At 41.9% G+C, this 20,668-nt stretch overlaps 1 protein-coding gene across 1 annotated transcript in view; it reads right to left on the bottom strand.

Moving 5' to 3' along the window:
- Positions 1-11,422: 11,422 nt before the first annotated feature.
- kazald3 (Kazal-type serine peptidase inhibitor domain 3) overlaps positions 11,423-20,668 on the bottom strand; it is a 10,504-nt gene continuing 1,258 nt past the window's right edge. The window contains exons 2-5 of the mRNA XM_077003254.1: positions 19,996-20,156; positions 19,693-19,840; positions 19,417-19,491; positions 11,423-18,936 (exon numbers count right to left, since the gene is read on the bottom strand). Coding sequence (XP_076859369.1) covers positions 19,418-19,491; positions 19,693-19,840; positions 19,996-20,156 — 383 coding nt within the window. The 3' untranslated portion in view covers positions 11,423-18,936; position 19,417. The remainder of the gene's footprint in view (positions 18,937-19,416; positions 19,492-19,692; positions 19,841-19,995; positions 20,157-20,668) is intronic.

The following is a 20,668-nucleotide window of genomic DNA, read 5'->3' as shown; positions in this document are numbered from 1 at the left end:
CTCTGATGATGCTTTAGTGGCTAATAAGAGGCACCATCACTGCTCATTACTTACTGAATCCTGATGGCAGAGACATTATCATCATTACTGCACTATCACTCCTGCTGGCAGAAGAATTTATTTGACATTTGACCACAGGCTTTTATTTGACAAAAGTAACAATACTTTTACCTGGGCATTCACACATGTACACATCTACACCTAAGTAGTGTTTATAAATGATGAACATCAGATATGCTTCAGTTACTGATGGTGATAGTAGCTGTGTAGCATAGACAGTATATCTGACACTGTATACACTGTTATAGCTGTGTCTAAATACTACATTTAAAATTTTAAATGACTACTTTGACCATTTAAGTAAATAATTTTAAGTGACAATCAATCAATCAAAATGTATTTATATAGTGCTCTTTACAACAATTGTTTTCACAAAGCAGCTTTACAAGTGTCCGAGTCCAAGCCCCCAGTGAGCAAGCCAGGGGCTACAGTGGCAAGGAAAAACTCCCTAAGAGCATGAGGAAGAAACCTTGAGAGGAACCAAGACTCAGGGGGGGAACCCATCCTCCTCTGGCCGACTCCGGTCACCATAACCATTTAAAGAAGTAGAAAAACAAAGAAAAGATGGGAAGGATACATAAATCTCATCTTGGTGTGTATTTATATACATGAGTTCTCTATGTAATTCCTTTTCAGTCCTAAACATCTTGATGGTTGGTAATAGTAGTCATAGCAGGGGAGAATTCAGGGTGGTGAGAGGGTCCAGGGCAGTGGGTTTATCCTTCATCCACACTGGTTAGGCAGGGCAGTGGGTTTATCCTCACGGTTTGTGTTCTGATCTCACTGATCTAGTCCTCACCACACAGTAGAGCTGCCATATTTATTTACATCTGCAGATGGGGAAGTGTGTTGTGGGAGGGGCTTAATGAACTATCCACACATAAATGTTCATTAATAAAAGACAGGCTGAATTCAAATAAGCACAGTTTACTTACCAACAAGGACACGCTGCCTTCACAACTCCAACAGGGAGTATGACTGTAAAACCTACACACACACACACACACACACACACACACACACACACACACACACTAAAGAGTCATCATAAACACACACACACACACACACTAGAGAAGGCATGGACGTAATTTTGTAATAAAAAGTGGGGGGGACATGGATTCGTCGCTAGTTAAATATTTGGTTTTAACCGTAAAAACTGGGGGGGACCAACACCGACTTTTGAAAAAAGTCCCCCCCCAAATTACGTCCGTGAGAGAAGGGTCATCATAAACACACTCACACACATACACATGAGAAGGGACAGCATGAACACACACAATTGTCACATCAAGAACCATTAAATACAAATGGGTAAAAAGCGGAGGACAAATTTCAATTGTGGTGAAAAAATCACAATTGACAAAATATGCACATTTACATATTCTGTGTAACTGTGAAATTCTTTTGTTAAATTAAATTATCCACACAGTGAAGGGGCTGGCAGAGCTACTAGTGTTCAAGTGTTCAGGAATGGTGAGATGGAGAGGTCAAGGTCAGAACATGTGGTCACTGGTTTCCCTTTCACAATAGCTGTGACAGTGTTGCAACAAGCTGATGAGGCTTCTGAGAATTTTATTAGTCAATTTTTGTGTAAATATATATTTCTGTGGAAATTCTGTGGATATAAGAAATTCTTCAGTATGTTCTTCAGTACAAAACTATCCATTTACTGTAAGACGTAAATAACTTTAAATGACAATCAATCAATCAAAATGTTTTTACATTTGTTGTCACAAAACAGCTTTACAAGTGTCCGAGTGAGACCCCAAGCCCCCAGTGAGCAAGCCAGGGGCGACAGTGGCAAGGAAAAACTCCATAAGAGCACGAAGAAGAAACCTTGAAAGGAACCTCCTCTGGCTGATGCCGGTCACAAAGCCGCTAAGGCCTACCCAGCTCTGTAGTCGATCAAGAAGTATTTCATGATGAACAGTGTCAAAAGCGGCGCTTACATCTAGCAGAAAAAGGACTGAGAGTTTGCCTGCATCCTTATTCAATCTCAAGTCATTTACTACCTTAACTAGGGCTGTTTCAGTGCTGTGGAGAGTAGGGGTGTGTTTAAAAAATCGATTTTTCTATTCAAATCGATCTTCATTTGAATGATTCGATATCGATTTATTAAACCTGAGATCGATCTTTAGAATTGGCCAATTTTCCCCGCATATGCGTACCGTTTTATCTCGCGTGACATGCTTGAATTGCACCTTGTATAGGTGTATGAACCCTGCAAACATGACTTTGTTCATTGCGCTGAAGCGCAGCACGCGCAAAGTTACAAAATTTGAGAGGTGCACGATATTGAAAAATACACCAATACAACTGGTCAGAGATTGCAACATCAGTAATTTCAGTATTATTAACCTCTATGCGTTTAGAAATGATCAAATCTAAAATGTGGCCGTGCTTATGAGTTGGGCCTGATACATGTAATTCTTCTTCAGTCCTAAACGTCTTGATGGTTGGTAACAGTAATCATAGCATGGAAGAATTTGGGGCGGTGAGATGGTCCAGGGCAGTGGGTTTATCCTTCATCCACACTGGTTAGTCAGGGCAATGGGTTGATCCTTCATCATAGCTGGTTAGGCAGGAAGTGGCTGGCCCAGGATGGATCTTGGGAAAAGCTAATCTCTCCTTGTTTCAGTGTTGCTCTGGTAGGCAGCCAGCCATATGGAAAAATAAAACAGGGGACAGATGAAAACACGTGGGACAGATGAATTTTAGACATTTCTGGAGTGTGGCAGCAACTCTGGCATTAAATTATTACAGTCTATGTAACGACTAGGGCTGTCACAATAACTGCAATATTGTAATACCGCGATATTGACCTGCCAGCCGCAGGGAATTGCAAGCAACCGTCACACCGCGATGTTCATGTTTTCTTTTTTTTCACTTCTTATTTTACACGTAAGCCACTTTGCTGTGTGTGTGGTGGATGTTAATTACTATTTAAAAACGTTCGTGTCGGCCTTTTTATGGAAACAATGGCAGCTACTCTGGTCGCAAAACCAAATGTGACTTTGCCAGTTTGGGAGCATTTCGGCTTTCAACCAAATAAAAAGAGAGCTAGCCAATTTAGACGAGGCAATATGCAAAATCTGTGCCCGAAAGGTTGCTGTGAAACGGGGAAACACATCGAATTTGAGATCCCACCTAGCTACCTATCATCCAGCTATCGAAGTGCAACTGCCCCCAACAGCACCAATCCGTGGAGCAGCCTCAAAAGGAGCAGCTCAGGTTGGTTCCAGCCAACAGTTAGGAGTAGCTGAATGCTTTGCACGAGGATCCAAATACAGTTGTGAAAGTAACAGACATAAATGCCTGACGTCTGCCGTAACGCAGTATCTTGTTGAGGAGATGGTTCCATTTAGCATGGTCGAGAAACCGGCATTCAAGTCTAAGCTTGAGAAATTCGACAAGCAATACAAGTTGCCTGGAAAGACGTATTTTTCTGAGACGGCTGTCCCAAAAATGTACAACACAGTAAAGACATTGGTCAAAAGTGAGCTCAAGAATGTCGACTACTTCTCTGCCACAACCGATATGTGGTCAAGTGTCAATATGACTCCTTATGAGTTTAACAGCGCATTATCTGACCATCGATTGGGCTCTAAAATCATGGTGTCTCGAAACAGTGTTTATACCCCAGAACTACACGTCTGACAATATCTCTGAAGCTCTTCTCCACGCATTTGATGAGTGGTCCCTGGATGAAAAGAAGTTGGCCTGTATCACTACAGACAACGGTGCAAACATCATTGCAGCAGTGAACAAATTGAACTGGCCGTGGCTGAACTGTTTTGATCACAATTTACATTTGGCAGTGACAAACGCAATGGCAAGCGTTAAAGACTGCACAGCCCGGGCAATGGGCCTGTGCCACAATTTGGTCAGTACATTTTCTCAGAGCTGGCTGAAGCAAAGAGATCTGGCAAAAACCCAATTAGAGCTCAAAATCCCACAGCATGGGCTCATACTGGTAAGCTATGGAAGGTGACTAAATGGTTTATTATTGGCAATTGCATAAAGCTTAAACTCTATAAAATACTCATTTAGGTTTCAATATTATGGCATTACAGCCTGAAAATATTTTGTTGCTGGCTTGCTGAGATTATTCTTTGTTTAATAAAAATGTATTGAAATGAATATTAATTTTAAAATGTAGACTTATTGTTATTATAGAGTTAGTAGGCCAATTTCATTAGATTTAATTGCTAATATACTGTGCAGGACTGCGCTACAACATGGGGCACCAAACAGAAAATGGTAGACAGAGTCTTAGAGCAAATTCCAGCTATCAAAAGAGTTTTGGATGACCGGAGACACCAGCATCTAATTCCGAGCTGGCAGGACATTGCTGTCCTTGAGTCTGTGAGCACGGCATTGAAACCTGCAGCTGAGTTTACGGATCTGCTATCTGGGGAGAGCTATGTTACCGTGTCATCAGTGAAACCCGTCCTGAAACTCCTGACTAGAGATGTTCTGAAACCATCAGCAGAGGTCACCACCTTAACACCAAACATCAAGCAAAAGATGTGCAGTGTTCTCAAGGACAAGTACAAATCAACTGCCTTACAAGAACTTTTGGCAAAGGCCTGTTTGCTGGACCTTAGATACAGGGGGAATTACATCGGTGACACGGGCGAGACGAAACATGCACTGGTTGAAGAGATGCTAGGTGTGGATGACGGAGGGGGCGGTGCTAGTACATCCGTGGTAGGAGAGGAAGAGTCCTCTGCGCAAGCCGTGATGCCACCTGCAGCAAAAATGAAGACTCTTGGAGACCTACATGTGTATTTGTGCAATGAGCACACCATCAGAGAGAGTTTTTAGTGCTGCCGGAAACATTGTTACCCCACTTAGATCCTCTCTGAAACCACATAAGGTGAACATGTTCAGGCACATTTTGAGGCAGACCAGTTCATCAGAACCAAACAGGGCAGGACTAGGCTGAGAGCAGATGCTGTTCCCATCATTTTTGTGCATTGCCCCGCACTCAGAAAGAGAAAGCCCCCTGCACTACGATGCACCACTGGACCTGTAAAGACAGGGCCCATAGCTGCTGATCACAGCTATAGTGTTGACACAGGTATAATAAGTATGAACTCCTTATAATTATATTATTTCTTTAAGTGATAGAATATTTAAAACACTAAATAATAACACTAAATAGTATATGTCTTTTACATCCAGCAGTTTCAAAAACTGAGGAAATACGTTAATAAAATAAAATAAAAATAAATAAAACGAAATAAAAAGGAAAATAAAATAAATAAAAGGATAAATAAATAAAAGGAAATAAAACGTTAGCTGGTACTCCAAAATGGATATCCTCATTTCACCTCCTCGACCCAACACATTCAACAATCACACTCAAATGTTATATTTAACCAGTGTTGGGAACGTTACTTTAAAAAAGTAATTAGTTATAGTTACTCACTACTTGTTCAAAAAAGTAACCGAGTTAGTAACTGAATTACTCTATAATAAAAGTAACTCGTTACCAGGCAAAGTAACTTTTTGCGTTACAGTTTTAAAAAAGTTATACGCTGATGAATAAGGATTTTTTTTTTTTTGAAAAAGCAGTTTTCACAGTCAGTTGAAATGAGTAGATCAGAAAGGTGTTTAACTTTTGATATTTATTGCACATCCACAGACCAGTGCAGGATAAAATCCTTTAAAATCCCAAATCTTTGTAAAAAAAAAAAAAAAAGCAAAAGTAAACAGTTACACTATATAAAGTGCATTTACATCTATCAAATTTAATTAAATTCTCTCAACCTGAGACAACTGGTTTGTTCACAACAGAAGTAAACTTAGAATAAAACCTCTATTCTTAATTAAATAAATCAAATAACCAGTCTGGTAGACATTCAGGAACGTCAAGTATTTTCTTAAATAATGTTTATATCGCCACCTTGAAAATGCTAATTTTTCTTCGGCTTGCCTCTGACTCGCCATTTCAGCGCCATTTCTCTCCGTGTCACTAGCGTGCTTCGGCGCGCGTGTAAAAACACTGGCTCTGATTCGCTTACTGACTTGTTAAGTTAAACAGGTGTTACACCGAGAACTGTGACCTATCGAGATCTGTTTCTCCTCACTAGCCTGGACAGCGGTCCGCTCGGATTACTGTTAGTATATCAATAGGCCTATATAGTAACGCATCGCTTTTAATGACCAGTAACGTCAACGGCGTTGTAACGACAGGAAAAGTAATTAATTATATTATCCCGTTACTGACAAAATGACGCCGTTTCTTATTTTTAACGGCGTTATTCGCAACACTGTATTTAACCAATACTTAGATACCCCGCAAAAACATCGCGTTTAGGTGAAATGGCATTCAGAGAGGAATTTACAATTAATAGGCTGTCAGTCGTTAATGTGAAATCTCGCTAACCGTATTCGCGTTGTCTTAGCATAGATTTAGTTCCCTAAATCTGCTTATTAAGAGGTGGATAATTCATTTTAATGCACATATTAATTTGATTCTGATGTCCTTATAATATACAATTTGATTTTTTAAGCGTACTAACCTGTAAAAGTGTATCACAGATGGTCCACTGCTCCAGTTTGACTGCGCTGCTCGTATTTGCTGCTAACTTCCGGGAACTATTGACAGGCTCCACAATCCGCCATTGCTGTAAAAAAACTGCTCCATTGGAGTGAACGGAGTTGACGCGATTCTCTCTCTATATGGCTCTGGGTAGAGGACGAGGAAGAGGAAGAACACGAACAACCATCACGGATGAGATACGGGCCACTTTGGTTGACCATGTGGTCAACCATGGGTTGAGTTTTCGGGAGGCTGGGCAAAGAGTCCAGCCAAATTTGAGCGGCTACACTGTAGCAGGCATTAGGACCTTTCGACTTGAAAATAGGTAAGTACACCTATCCTGTATACCACACTACTGAACCCACAGACCTGAACTGTGTATACCACTGTACTACTGCTGTCTAGTTTACTGTAAAATACAGCAACAATTCATTTCATGCTGAAAAATCATTCACATCATGTTTTTGCAGAACTGCTAGACTACCCCATGCTGGGGGAAGAAGAAGGCTATTCACCCCTGAACAGGAAGGGGTGAACATTGTCATATCAACAACAGTATACCTTTACAACAACTACAACAGCACATCATTACTGACATCACTTTCAGCAACGTTCATTCAGTGAGCCTATCTGCACTGGGCCGACTCCTGAGAAGACATCAAGTCTTAAGTATGATATATGCCCATTTCATTCGGTCATATACAGTACTGTAATACTGTAATGTTTGGTTTCAGAGAGTAATGGAGCTAGATGTTGCAGCAGTGGAACACAAGTTCCTATATATTGATGAAGCTTCAATCTTGCCATAACAAGACGGAGAGGAAGAAACGTCATAGGACGCCCTGTCATAGTCAGTGTCCCTGGGCAGCATGGTGGGAACATCACAATGTGTGCAGCCATTTGCCACAATGGTGTTGTCCATCATAATGCTACTTTTGGTCCTTACAACACTGCTCATATCATCACTTTCCTCAACACACTACACAACATACTCATTCCACATCACCAGGGAGATGGACAAGAACAGACCAGGGACGTTGCCATCTGGGACAACATAAGTTTCCACCGTGCTACACAAGTACGACATTGGTTCACCGAACATCCACAGTTTGATGTGCTTCACCTCCCATCATACTCACCTTTCCTCAACCCTATTGAGGAGTTTTTTTCGGCATGGAGGTGGAAAGTTTATGACCGCCAACCCCACCATCGCATACCACTTCTGCAGACGATGGAGGAAGCTTGTGGGGACATTGATGAGGGTGCATGTCAGGGCTGGATATGTCACTCAAGAAGATACTTCCCTCGTTGTCTTGCCAAAGAAGACATCAAATCAAATCAAATCAAATATATTTATATAGCGCTTTTCACAACACATGTTGTCACAAAGCGCTTTACAGGATTTAAAAGGTTAACAATACTATGGGTCCAAATCACTAATGAGCAAGCCAAAGGCGACAGTGGCAAGGAAAAACTCCCTAGATGGTGGGGAATAGGAAGAAACCTTGGGAGGACCAAGACTCAAAAGGGAACCCATCCTCCATTGGGCGGCCCGTTAACACACAAATTATACAAAAACAAATTATACAGACTAATACACAAGTTACAATTAAATCACACAATCAGGCTAAGTATAAGGTAACTAGAATGAAAGTTCTGGGTGTTGATATTGTCAATGTAAATGTCTTATGATGAACGCCAGGTTTTCATTCCGTGTCGGAGCGATGATACTAGAATTGTAGGCTCCGACTGCAGTGTTACTCCCCAAGTGAACCTCGGAGAAGAAAGATATGTGATGTGGTAAATATGTAACAGATTATTCAAAGGCCAAACTAAACAGATAAATCTTTAGTTGAGTTTTAAACATTGAGACTGTGTCTGAGTCCCGACACTATTTTAATAGACGGGTCATCGCCTGTGATGTTGATTAAATCTTGTGGCCAGACCCAAATACAAGACGAGATGCACCCTAAATTTGTCCTCTATTGTACAGTATTTTTGTCATTTTTGTTTCCATGTGTACTGCTCAAGCAAAATGTAAATAAACCATCCCCTTGTAATAATTTTACTTCATGGTGTTTATAAATGTGCATAAAAACCTCTATATGTGAACTATGGTGTACTTTTGGAACAGACTATACACTGAACATTACAAAAAAAAAAAAAAAACACATGGTAGTAGTGTTTTCTATTTATCACATAAGTGTGTAGTCACATATACAGTTTTTCCCAAATGTTTAAATGCACAATAGAAATATTGGCTCAGTTTCTCAAAACTCTACACACAAACTCAAAATTATTAACTGCTTTGTTGAAACTCCACAAATCTAGCAAAACTGATTCCTTCAACCAAAACACACACAGCTATTTTATATGCTTCTCTTGGAGAGCATCAAATAAACACTGACAAGATTAACTCTAAGCACTATCAGAAGTATTTGTACGTTTGAGTTCATGAGGCCACTGTACTTCAAGTGCAAACAAGTCCATGAAAAACATTGGCTCTCGGTTCTTCATATTTATTTGGAGCAGTGTAGGACCCTCATAGCATTTACATGTATATGAGACACAAATGTAAGCCATTTCTACTGTATCTAGTATGCTGCAAAACTGTCATTTTCACCTATGCAAGTACAATGAGAAACATGACAAGGAAAATCAGTTCCCATACAAAGAGGTAACAAATGTATTTATTGCAAAATGCAAAGAAACATATCACTGTTCATCAAACCTCTGATCTCGGTCAGGCCAGAGGACCTCATCTACATCAGCTGCAATATTCTCCCTCGCCAAACAGTGGGGAAAAAAACGCCTTGCATGGCAAATCCATCCTTGGCAGTCATCTGCGTGGATGTCATCACATGCCTCCTCCATTGCCTGAAGTAGCGCAATACGGTCAAGGGGTCTGCGTTCGTACACTTTCCACCTCCATGCAGAGAAGAACTCCTCTATTGGATTAAGAAATGGGGAATATGGTGGAAGGTGCAGAACAACAAATTGTGGATTGTTAGTGAACCAGTCATTGACCAGAGCTGCCCGGTGGAAACTTGTATTATCCCAGATGAGAACATAGGAGGGCTGCTCTGGTTCTTCCTGTTGGAGGTTGAGGAGGTTTTTGAGTTCATCGAGAAATGATAGCAAACGAGGAGTATTATAAGGCCCAAGTTGTGCGTGGTAATGTATGACCCCACGGTGACCAATGGCAGCACACATGGTGATGTTTCCACCACGCTTGCTCAGGGACATTGACAATGGCACGGTTGCCAGTGATGTTCCTCCCCCGCCGCCTGATCTTATGCAGGTTGAACTCTGCCTCATCAATGTAGATTCATAGGGAACAGCACTGGCATCTAGTTCAAGCACTCTCTGGAAAAAAGGAAAATGACCATTAGACCATGGGTCCCCAACCGCCGGGTCGCAAAAATTTCAGACACGTAACTGGTCCGTGGCGCAAAAAAGGTTGGGGACCTCTGCATTAGACAAAAGGCCAATCTAGTGACACTGAGGTAAACAGTGACCTTTCCAAAAAGGGTACTGTGAGGGTGCTGTACTCACATGCATGTAATGGTATCGTCGCTCCTTCACATGGTCAGAGTTGCGCTCAAATGGAACACGATATACTTGTTTCATACTCAGCTGGTGACGTTTTAGAACACGTTCAATTGTGGACAGGCTGACCTGGTCAATGTTTGAGAAATGAACATTCCAGGACTCTGTCCCTGATTTCCCTCTGTCACGTATGGCTACGCCCCCTCTCCCCGCTGTCACTCCAACGTCTCTGTTCCTCGTGGTTTTGTTATTCCTTGCCCATTAGTCCCGCCCCGTCATCATTATATGCACCTCTCCCTAGTTTAGTTCCGTGTTCATATAGTCCCTGTATTTCCCCTGTCGGGTTGTCGGTTGTTTTGTCTATTCAATTGTTCATGCTGTTTGTCTATGCCTTGTGCTATACGTTTTGTCTCTGTGTCCTGCCCGTTACCCTGTCTCGTGAGTACTCCCCGTTTGCTGCCCAGTTGCCCTGTTGTCTGTTTGTTTCAGCTACTCTACGTTTTACCCGTGTTTTGTTTTCTAAGTCTCTAGTCATGTCGCTCAGTGTTTCGTGTTCGGACTCCCTTTCGGCTTTGACCAGTGCATTCCTGTTTGACCCTGATTTTGGTATTCCCTTCATTAAATCTCGCTCATCTCAGCATTTGTGTCTGTCTCCTCGGTCCGTGGCGCGAGCCACGTACCCTCAAGGTAATGGCATTGTTTTCCAAAACCAAGTTTACTATGGTGGTCTCAGGCATATGCCGCCTCTTGCTGGCCGTCTTTCTATTCTGATAAAAGTATATACACACACATTATAGATACATTTCACTATATTGCTACGTACTTTAAATGTAAAGATAAGCACTGAACTACAGTGCACATTTCTGTGAACACTACAGTAAAACCATAAAGTGGTTACTTACCTATTCTCTTCTCTAAAAGCCCGAATAACTGAGGCTACTGTAAAGCGGCTCAAATTTGGCTGGACTCAATGCCCAGCTTCAGTCATGGTTAGGACATGATTCAATACATGGTCCACTAAGGTTGCCCGTATTTCATTTGAAAGACTGCCTTGTCTTTGCCTTCCTCTTCCTCTTGCTAGGCCTCCTCTTACTCTTCCTCTGTGTTCCTGTTGCTCCATCATCTCACCTAACACATGTATCAGTCACCTAACACATGTATCAGTCACCTAACACCTGTATCAGTCACTTGAGGCCTCTTTTATACTCTGACAAATGATTGAAACATTCTGCTAATTAAGTTTGCACAGGTGCAACTTCAATCAATCAATCAAATTTTATTTATACAGTGCTTTTTACAACAGTTGTTGTCACAAAGCAGCTTTACAAGTGCCGATTCCTAGCCCCCAGTCAGCAAGCCAAGGGTGACAGTAGCAAGGAAAAACTCCCTAAAAACTTGTGTGAGACTATTTGGTAATTAGGGTTTTGTATTTGAAAGTCAGTGATTCTTAGGTGACCATGGTGTACTAAATGATGCTATTTGTGTTTAGTGATTTGCAAAGCTGTGATTTAGATTGATATTTGAGTGAAAACATATACAATTGTGCTTAGAGTTTAGCAGTTTGGGGCCACAATGTTGACACATGATCTTCATGTTTTTGGATTTGTGTGCATAGTTCCACATTTTGTGTGTATACATTGTGGAAAAACTGTAAGAAAGGCTAATCATCTGATATTTATGTGTAGCGTTTAGATGCAAAAATATGGTTGTGGTAAGAGTTTTGGTTGAAGTGTGTGCTTTTTCCGAAAGTGTGAGATGTTTTTCCTGTTGTGTGTGTAGCATTGGCTTCTGTGTGTTAAGTTTAAACTAAAGAGCCACAGTTTCAGAAATTGTGTCTTAGCAACTGCAAAAAACTGTAATATCCTGTTCAAAAGCGCATTTTTTAAACCAAAAACCAACTCTGCATTTCACAACGCCAACAAAGTTTTCTCTTTATACACCAACTTTGTTAAAACACAGCAAACCTGGTTCAGTATCCAATCATTCTTTCAAACACTAGCACAGAAACTCTATTCAAGAGAAACATAGTCAATCATTGCACAATGTGTTCACTGTTTAGAGTTTTGAAAATGTGACTACAGATTGGACAATAGGTTAGCAGTCATAAAAAACTGTAATAAAGAAACACAAATGCACAAACTACAGAATAGTAATCATAACGAGTACAAAGATGAGTACAAAATCAGAAGAGCATTACTTGTTCATTACAGAGACTAAAGGTCTCAAACTGGACCAGAGCTGTTAGAACCGCACCTGTCCCACACAAACACACTGTAGTGGATCAATACTAAAGCCAGAGTGGATTCTTCAAGCCTCCTCCAGGAGTTAATGTGACCCTACTAGGAAGCCTTTGAATGTTTGAACCCACAAGGCCACAGCGTCCAGTGAGAAAGTGAAGGCTGTTTGTGACAGTTCGTGGTTTTACTTTGTTTTTTTTTTTCTTTGTGGTTTTTTGTTCTTTCAAATTTCTGAAAAAGTGGAAGTGTGGTTTAAGCTTGCACCAACCAGCTGAGAATTGTCACCCTAGAAGTTAAGTTGTGAGGAGCTTCAGAAGCTGTGATTACACCCAGCTGCCCCTGGTGGTAGCAGAACAGAGGAGGGGGCCGTTGAGGAGGGGAATGTTACAGAGAACCGCTGTCCTGTCATCCTGTTGAGGAGGGGACCGTTATAGAGATCTGCCCTCCTGTTCCTGTTTATTGTGTGTGTGTATTATGTGTATTGTGTGTTTATTTTGTGTTTCAGTTTCCGCACTTAGTGATGGTTGTCTTGGAAAGTGTGGCATTGCACTGGCACAGTAAGAGTATTACATTTCTGCTTTTCCATGTAGTTTCATATGTGTTGCCTGCTTCTCTGTTGTTGCCAGCACACTGGACTTTTTCCACCATATTCTCCACCAATTGCTTGAAATCAGTGACATATTTTTTCTGTTTATTTTATAATTCTGTTCAGCAGTTGTTTGTGACACACTGCATGTGTAGCCCGGGCAGCTTCTCCCCAGTCCTGAGCAGCCGAACGCCAGAGTCTCTGATCTCCTCACACGACCTCCTGTGCTGTGGCCAGCTGTGTGTTCTGAGGTTAGTAGGAATCTTGAGTATTTGTGTGTGTTTGTTCCAATAGTGTATGGAGTCTTTCTACTGAACTGTCATATGTGGACAAAATCCACCCAGAAACGGCAAACATGTCCAGGGTGTGAAGAAGGCAGCTTCAGCTCCTGCCAGGGCCATCCTGCGTCCCGCGGCACCGTGTAGACGTGCCTCCCAATCACTCCCATCTGGCAGTGGGCGCCGTACAGCCGTACAGGGACGCTGCTGGAAAACGCACATTCCTGAGGCCCTTCCCCGGAGTCCTGCAGTCCTGTGGAAGGTTCCTGCTACACTGGAGCGTGTTGACATGGCTGATCATTTAAACGCAGACGTGGAGGTGAAGAGGACTGCAACGCCTCCACCAGCCCTCCCTCCACCCGAGCAGGACACCCCTGCTCCAGACTCGGGTCTCTCCTGCAGTCTCTCAACTAATTCTCCTGTTTTCCATACAGGAAACCGTAAAGGAACTATTTCCATAGAGCAGGGGTCGGCAACCCGCGGCTCTAGAGCCGCATGCGGCTCTTTGGCGCTGCCCTAGCGGCTCCCTGGAGCTTTTTCAAAAATGTTTGAAAATGTAAAAAGATGGGGGAGAGAAATATATTTTTTGTTTTAATATAGTTTTTGTAGGAGACAAACATGACACCAACATTCCTAACGTTTTCCAATGCTGTAAGAATGTGTAGAATAAATGAAACTAAATCAACATTTATGTCAACGAAGATTTGCGTCGTAGCCTGCGACACACGTTTCTATTAGCAGGGCGAGATGAGGCAGGTGGCTGTTGGAAACGCACCGGCGGCGAGCTTGAAGACGTCACTCGCCAGAAAGCTCAACTTGGCCAAAGCCACAAATGGAGCGAAATTGAAAGCCTCCCAAAATCCGAGAAACTTGTCTATGACACATGAATGCTCTTCCTGACAATTATTGACGCAATAATACACGAGAGGGAGTGCTATAACGGGTAATATCGGCACTGCTGTGCTGCGGTCGTAGGCACGAGGTGCCGTAGATCAGCACAGCAGTGCCGATATTACCCGTTATAGCACGAACCTCGAGTGTATTGTTGCGATTATACCACAGTTCCATTATCGCTGTTTATTGAAAGATTTTGAGTAAAAGAGGACGAGAAAATACGACCTGTTTGGTTAAAAACACTCCGCCAGTTAAAATAGTTCCATTCAATGGCTCGCTGCTAAACTTACACAACACTGGAACAGCCTTACCCAATAAATATTATAGAGGTAAATATACACAAAAACAACTGTTGATAAAGTTGTATTTATTAAAAATAAAGTACAATTATTGACCATCCACAGCTGATTCGTTCAGGTATCTGTTCAGTCCAGCTCTAAACCAACGAAGCTGCTGATGCCATATAACTCTCCCTTCACGTTTCTGACGGATCCATAAAAACGTCGTAAAAGCTGATTCATTTCCTTTTTGTTGTTAATACTAAAATCGACTGCAGTGTTGTTCCTCTTTAACCAGGATGTAAATACGTTAAGAGCCCAGGACGTTTGTTTAACGGTATTAATTTCGTTTTTCTGCATTTCCAGCTCATCCAAATCATTATTTGTAAGCATGACAAACCTTGGAGGCTCATTGGAGGAATCAGGCTGGTCATTTATAACGTCATCCTCCAGTTTCAGATCGAAACAAATGGTTTCGAAGCCAGTAGATTTAATTAAATCCGTGTAATTCATTTTGATACTTTTGATACTTGTTTGTAGTTGCGCTGTTTGGCTTGTAAACGCCGCTTCGTTGCTAGGTTACCTGTATGTGGCGGAGTAATACATGGAGAGCTTCGGTTACAGTGCTATAACATGTAATATTGGCACTCCTAGATCGCCTCTCAGCCAATCACATTGTAGGGTCGGAACTAACTGTGGTATAATGGAACACGAAGACATGCATTTGGGGTATTATCCATCTTTGGATCAACATACCTGTGCGAACAGATATTTTCAAACATGAACTACATCAAATCAAAATATCGCACCCGCCTCACAGATGAGAGTTTGCAATCCTGCGTCAAGATTAAAGTTACATCTTACATGCCCGATGTTGAGAAGCTGACCAGTGATGTCCGAAAACAGAAGTCACATTAAACGGGTTGTTTAGTGCCCAAATAAGGGGCATGTTATGCACGTTCCATTTTGTTGTTTTGTCGAATCGTAAAAATAAAAATAACATCAAAAATCAAATTTATTTATCAGGGTTGCCAACTCTCACGCATTGAGCGTAAGACACACGCATTTGACTGTCTTCACACGCCACACATCCGATTTCTCACGCCGAAGAAAATCTAGTTTATTTACCTCTGATCTACATATATGATTCAATGAGTTACTAGTTCGCTCTGGCGCCAACCACTGGCGATCGATCGATCGCGATATAATACTTAATTTATGTCCATTATACACCCCGCCCGGTAACAATTTACGTTCGCCACCTCCTCCAGGTTCAAATCTCACTCCAAGTGATCTTGAAAAGTTGGCAACCCTGATTTATTGAATTTCCTTAATTTCATCAAATCAATGAAACATAATTCATTTATTGTAATGAAGTTAAACTTGAGGCGGCATCCTACAACAGAGCAGTCACGTGGTGCGTCGTTCTCTACAGAACACACTGCAGGGAGAATAAACATCATGAATGCTCATTACGTATTTGTAGCTAACTTAGTCATTTTGATGGTAGGCTAATATAGATCCATACAGCATGTGTTGCCTTCATTATAAGGCTTATATAAGCAGCCCCGTCGACAGGGGGGGACAACCGGGTCTGTTGTCCCGGGCCCCAGGGCCAGGGGGGCCCATCAAAGAGCCCAGCAATTTATTTTTATTTAAAGTCTATAATTTTTAAATAATCTTGAAATCTTTCATTAATATAAAATTCTGTACTCAAAATAAACTCAATGGCTAAAATATATGTTTTTTAACCTATCTGCATATTTTCCATTAAGTGCATACACCCCCGCATCCCACTGGAAAATGGTTTGATCCAGCACCGACCGTAACTGGCTGGTACCCGCACAACAGCGGGAAATACAGTGGTGGATAGTTAAAGTAAATACAGAAATCTGGAGCGCAGAAAAGAAAGGAAAACATTTACCTGACGAATTTTAATGTTGCATTGTGTTCCAGGTTTGAAAAGTGCTGGAATTTAGGCTAAAGTACTTGAAAATGCTTGAAAGTAACTACTTTGTTTCACAACAAATAGCTGTCTGACTGAACATTTCTCGTGAAGACGTTAAGATTGGGCGTTTTGAAAATAAACAACCATTAAATAATGTGATAAAAAGCGAATTATTTCGAGTAAATGTATAAATATTTAACTCAATTAAGTTTAACGTGTTGGAAAATATTGAAATTGACCTTTAAAGTGAAGTACAAGTGCTTTAATTCCACATTATAAAGGTGTATGAACCCTGCAAACATGACTTTGTTCATTGCGCTGAAGCGCGTCGCGCGCGAAGTTACAAAAGTCAAGAGGTGCACGACCTCGCATGGACAGCGCGCGAGACCCTCGCACACGGTCGGTGCCACTGCGATTGCGTCATTTTCGCGCGAACCCTCGCACCGCTCGCGACGCGTCAAGTATATAACCAGTCAGCTGTCAGAAACAGCTTTGATGTGTGGCTATATTGTCAAATGACGAAATTCAAATGACGTGCGCCTGGGGGGTGGGGGGCACATTAGACATTCTTGTCCCGGGCCCTAGCAAGACTGTCAACGGGCCTGTATATAAGGCTTTTAATTTTTTGCGGCTCCAGACATATTTGTTTTTTGTTTTTTTGGTCCAATATGGCTCCTTCAACATTTTGGGTTGCCGACCCCTGCCATAGAGACTCTAACGTAGCTTAGTAACACATTGAGGTGCAACTCTGACAAACGTAGCAAAGAGCAGAAACCCTACAAACACTGTAACGTGACCTTGTGATGTGACAATATTGTTGCTTTATTAGCATCTATAACAGTCCTGTATCTGAGCCATTTACACTTTACTCTGGTCTATAACAGTCCTGTGTCTGAGCCATTTACACTTTACTCTGGTCTATAACAGTCCTGTGTCTGATTCACTCATGCTTTGTTCACTGCCAGCATGGGTGATTTTAGACCTGGAACAAGTCTAATGGTTTTCCCAGTTCAGTCTCCTGCAGAAGACATAGGAATGTCTCCCAGAGACCTGCAGCAGCGCTGCTCCCTCATTTAGTGTTGTTACAAAAAAGTACTGCAAAGAAGTACTGTATAAAAATAGTGTATAAAAGGTACTGTATAAGAGTACTGTATAAAAAGTACTGTATAAGTGTACCATATAAAAAGTACTGTATAAGAGTACTGTATAAAAAGTACTGTATAAGAGTACCGTATAAGAGTACTGTAGTGTACCATCTAAAAAGTACTGTATAAGAGTACTATATAAGAATACGGTATAAAAAGTATTTTAGTATTGTATCAAAGTACTTACAATCATTCTTTACTCCTCAAGCAGATTTAATTAAAGTTGAACATAAAAGATTTTACATCAGCATATTAGAAACAGACTATCTATATAAGAATCCCTATACTTTCATATAACAATAGAGTATCGGAAAAGTTGACTCCAGACAAAATGAAAAACATGGGTTGAGAACCAGGAGATGATCAAAACAATAAAAGCAATGGAACATCTACACTGTTTCGGTATCCACAGCTTCTGTCTTCAAGACTGGTTACCAAACCACCGGATTACAGAGAGCAGAAACCACAGACTCAGGGGATGTGGAGAGCTCACATGAGCTCTATTGAGGGAGACAGGGGACACTCCACGTTAACTCCGCTGAGGGAGACAGGGGACACTCAGCGTAAGCTCAGAAAACCAACACAACAAAGTTCAGGTCTGAGGACGGATGCATTAAATGTAAAGCGGGTGATCACAGGGCTACCCCAGCCAAACTGAATCATCACACATACAGCAACATGTGCACACAAGTTAAATATGTACACATACATACACACACACAGGAACATGTGGACACAGATGCAGACATACACATTTACATACACACACACACACACACACAGCAACATGTCCACAAACATGCATACAAATGCAAACACACATACACATGCGCACACACATCTGCATGCACACATTACATATGGGCAGACATGTGCACACATACACTCATATGCGCGCGCACACGCACACACACACACACACACACACACACACACACACACACACAGTGAAGGATGCCACATATGGAAAAGTGCAAGAAGCCACACACTGATCGACATTCCACTTGGAAAAGCAGAAAAACGGATATGTTACGACTTGGCACTCATGCAGGAAACACAAAAATATTCCGGAAAGTTCCAGGAGGCGAGACAGCGAGCCGGGATGAAAACGTGAAGGGTGACACGGTCTTGGGAATGTGCTCGGAGTTCCATACTGTGCAGGCGTCTGTTGTTCATTCACTCAGGCATGAAGGAGCCGCACAGAGGCTGTTCTTCCTTAACGCCCCCGCCCCTCTGGTGCTAACGGGCTGACCCCTGACCTCCACTCGTCCTCTTCAAGGTCAGTGCTTTGGTTTCACCTTTATGGCCAGTGTGATGGGATTTCACTCCACCTCAAACATGTCCTGAGGTTCTCTGCTTGCATGCCTGGATGTCTCAACCCATGGCCTGGCATTTACCTCACAGTCTCCTGCAGAGATGCAATTTGAGTGAAAAAAGAGTGTTGGATACTCTCCCTAAGGGATTTAAGTACCTTAGTAATAGGGCAGGTAGGTAATGGTGGTAAGGGAACTGGTCTTGTGACCGGAGGGTCGTGGGTTCGATTCCCAGACCTGAGGCCATGACTGAGGTGCTCCTGAGCAAGGCCCTTAACCCTCAATTGCTCACTTGTATAAAAATGAGATAAAAAAGTCGCTCTGGATAAGGGCGTCTGCCAAATGCCATAAATGTAAATGTAAGTAATACTCTCCATCATGGACTTATGTACCTTAGTAATACTCTCCATCATGGACTTAGGTACTTTAGTACTTCAGTAATACTCTCCATAATGGATTTAAGTATCCTAGTAATACTCTTCTCATGGACTTAATTACCTTAGTAATACCTAATTACTTATTAGGTACATGGACTTATGTACCTTAGTAATACTTTCCATCATGGACTTAAGTACCTTAGTAATACTCTCCATCATAGAAGCTCACTTGATCATCTTTGATGTTTTCTTCTAAGTAGGCAGATATCTCATCTGTGGGGGGAAAACCATAAAACCTGATGCCTAAAATAATTGTAATAGAAACATGAAGTGTCCTATCCTAGAAACATAGACATGAGTTCACAGAAAAGTGAGACGTCACATTGTGGAAAAGTGAGACTTCATGGAAAAGTGAGTTGTCATGTCATAGAGAAGACAGACGTCAAGTAGTGGAAAAGTGAGACAACGTGTTACCTGGTGGCAGAATGCCCAGCACCGCAGTGGCAGACACCTCCCCCAGTTCATTCCTGGCAACACACCTATAGGTGCCTGAGTCTGCCCGAGTGGTCTCCTCAATCTGGAGCCAGCTGGACAGCTCGAACTTCTGAGGACCGCCTCTGGACTACAGGATGACGGATGAATGGATGGATGGATGGATGGATGGATGGATGGATGAATGGATGGATGGATGGATGGATGAACAGACAGGAGATAAAATACTCGCCTTATGCATCATCAATCATTAACAAAACTACAGAGTGGCATATTTTCCAGTACCTGTACAGATATGTGAGGATCATCACCAGGCAGCACCGGCTCCACTCCGTCCTTCCTCCACTCCACCAGTGCCATGGGGAAAGCAAACACCTCACACAGAAACATGGCACTGCTGCCCGTGACATTGACCAAGTCACGCGGCGGGACCTTGATTACTGGAACTTAACAAGGAAGACAGAGAGAGAGAAAGAGAGAGAGAGAGAGACAGACAGACAGACAGACAGACAGAAAGAGAGAGAGCAAGCGAGAGAGAGAGAGAGAGAGAGAGAGAGAGAGGTGTTGTTCAGAAGCTGTTTCCTCCCTGTAATGCACTGAAGCCTGTAAACCTTGCAGCTGTTGTAATGTTGTAATTCTGTTTTTGAAAGCCAGCGGGAAAATTATAGGCTCCAGAAACTGCAGTCGTTCCAGACAGAGACAGTTAAGGAGAGTTCAAGAGTTGAAGAGTTAAAATTACAAATTTAAAGGCTTCTAAAAGATGACACATGGGGTAGAAAAAGCAGCAAACACAAAAACAGTAAAGTTTTACACTGTAAACTCATATATAAAGCTTTACACTGTAAACTTATACATAAAGTTGTCTACTGTAACCTCATGAGGCTTAGGACGAAAACAAAGGAAAGTTTTACACTGCTATTGCACCACGGAGTTAACAGACCCACAAGACCAGTAATGA

This window comes from Brachyhypopomus gauderio, chromosome 4 (assembly GCF_052324685.1).
Source record: "Brachyhypopomus gauderio isolate BG-103 chromosome 4, BGAUD_0.2, whole genome shotgun sequence".
Lineage (NCBI taxonomy): Eukaryota > Metazoa > Chordata > Actinopteri > Gymnotiformes > Hypopomidae > Brachyhypopomus > Brachyhypopomus gauderio.
This window is presented reverse-complemented; position numbering and strand designations above follow the sequence as displayed.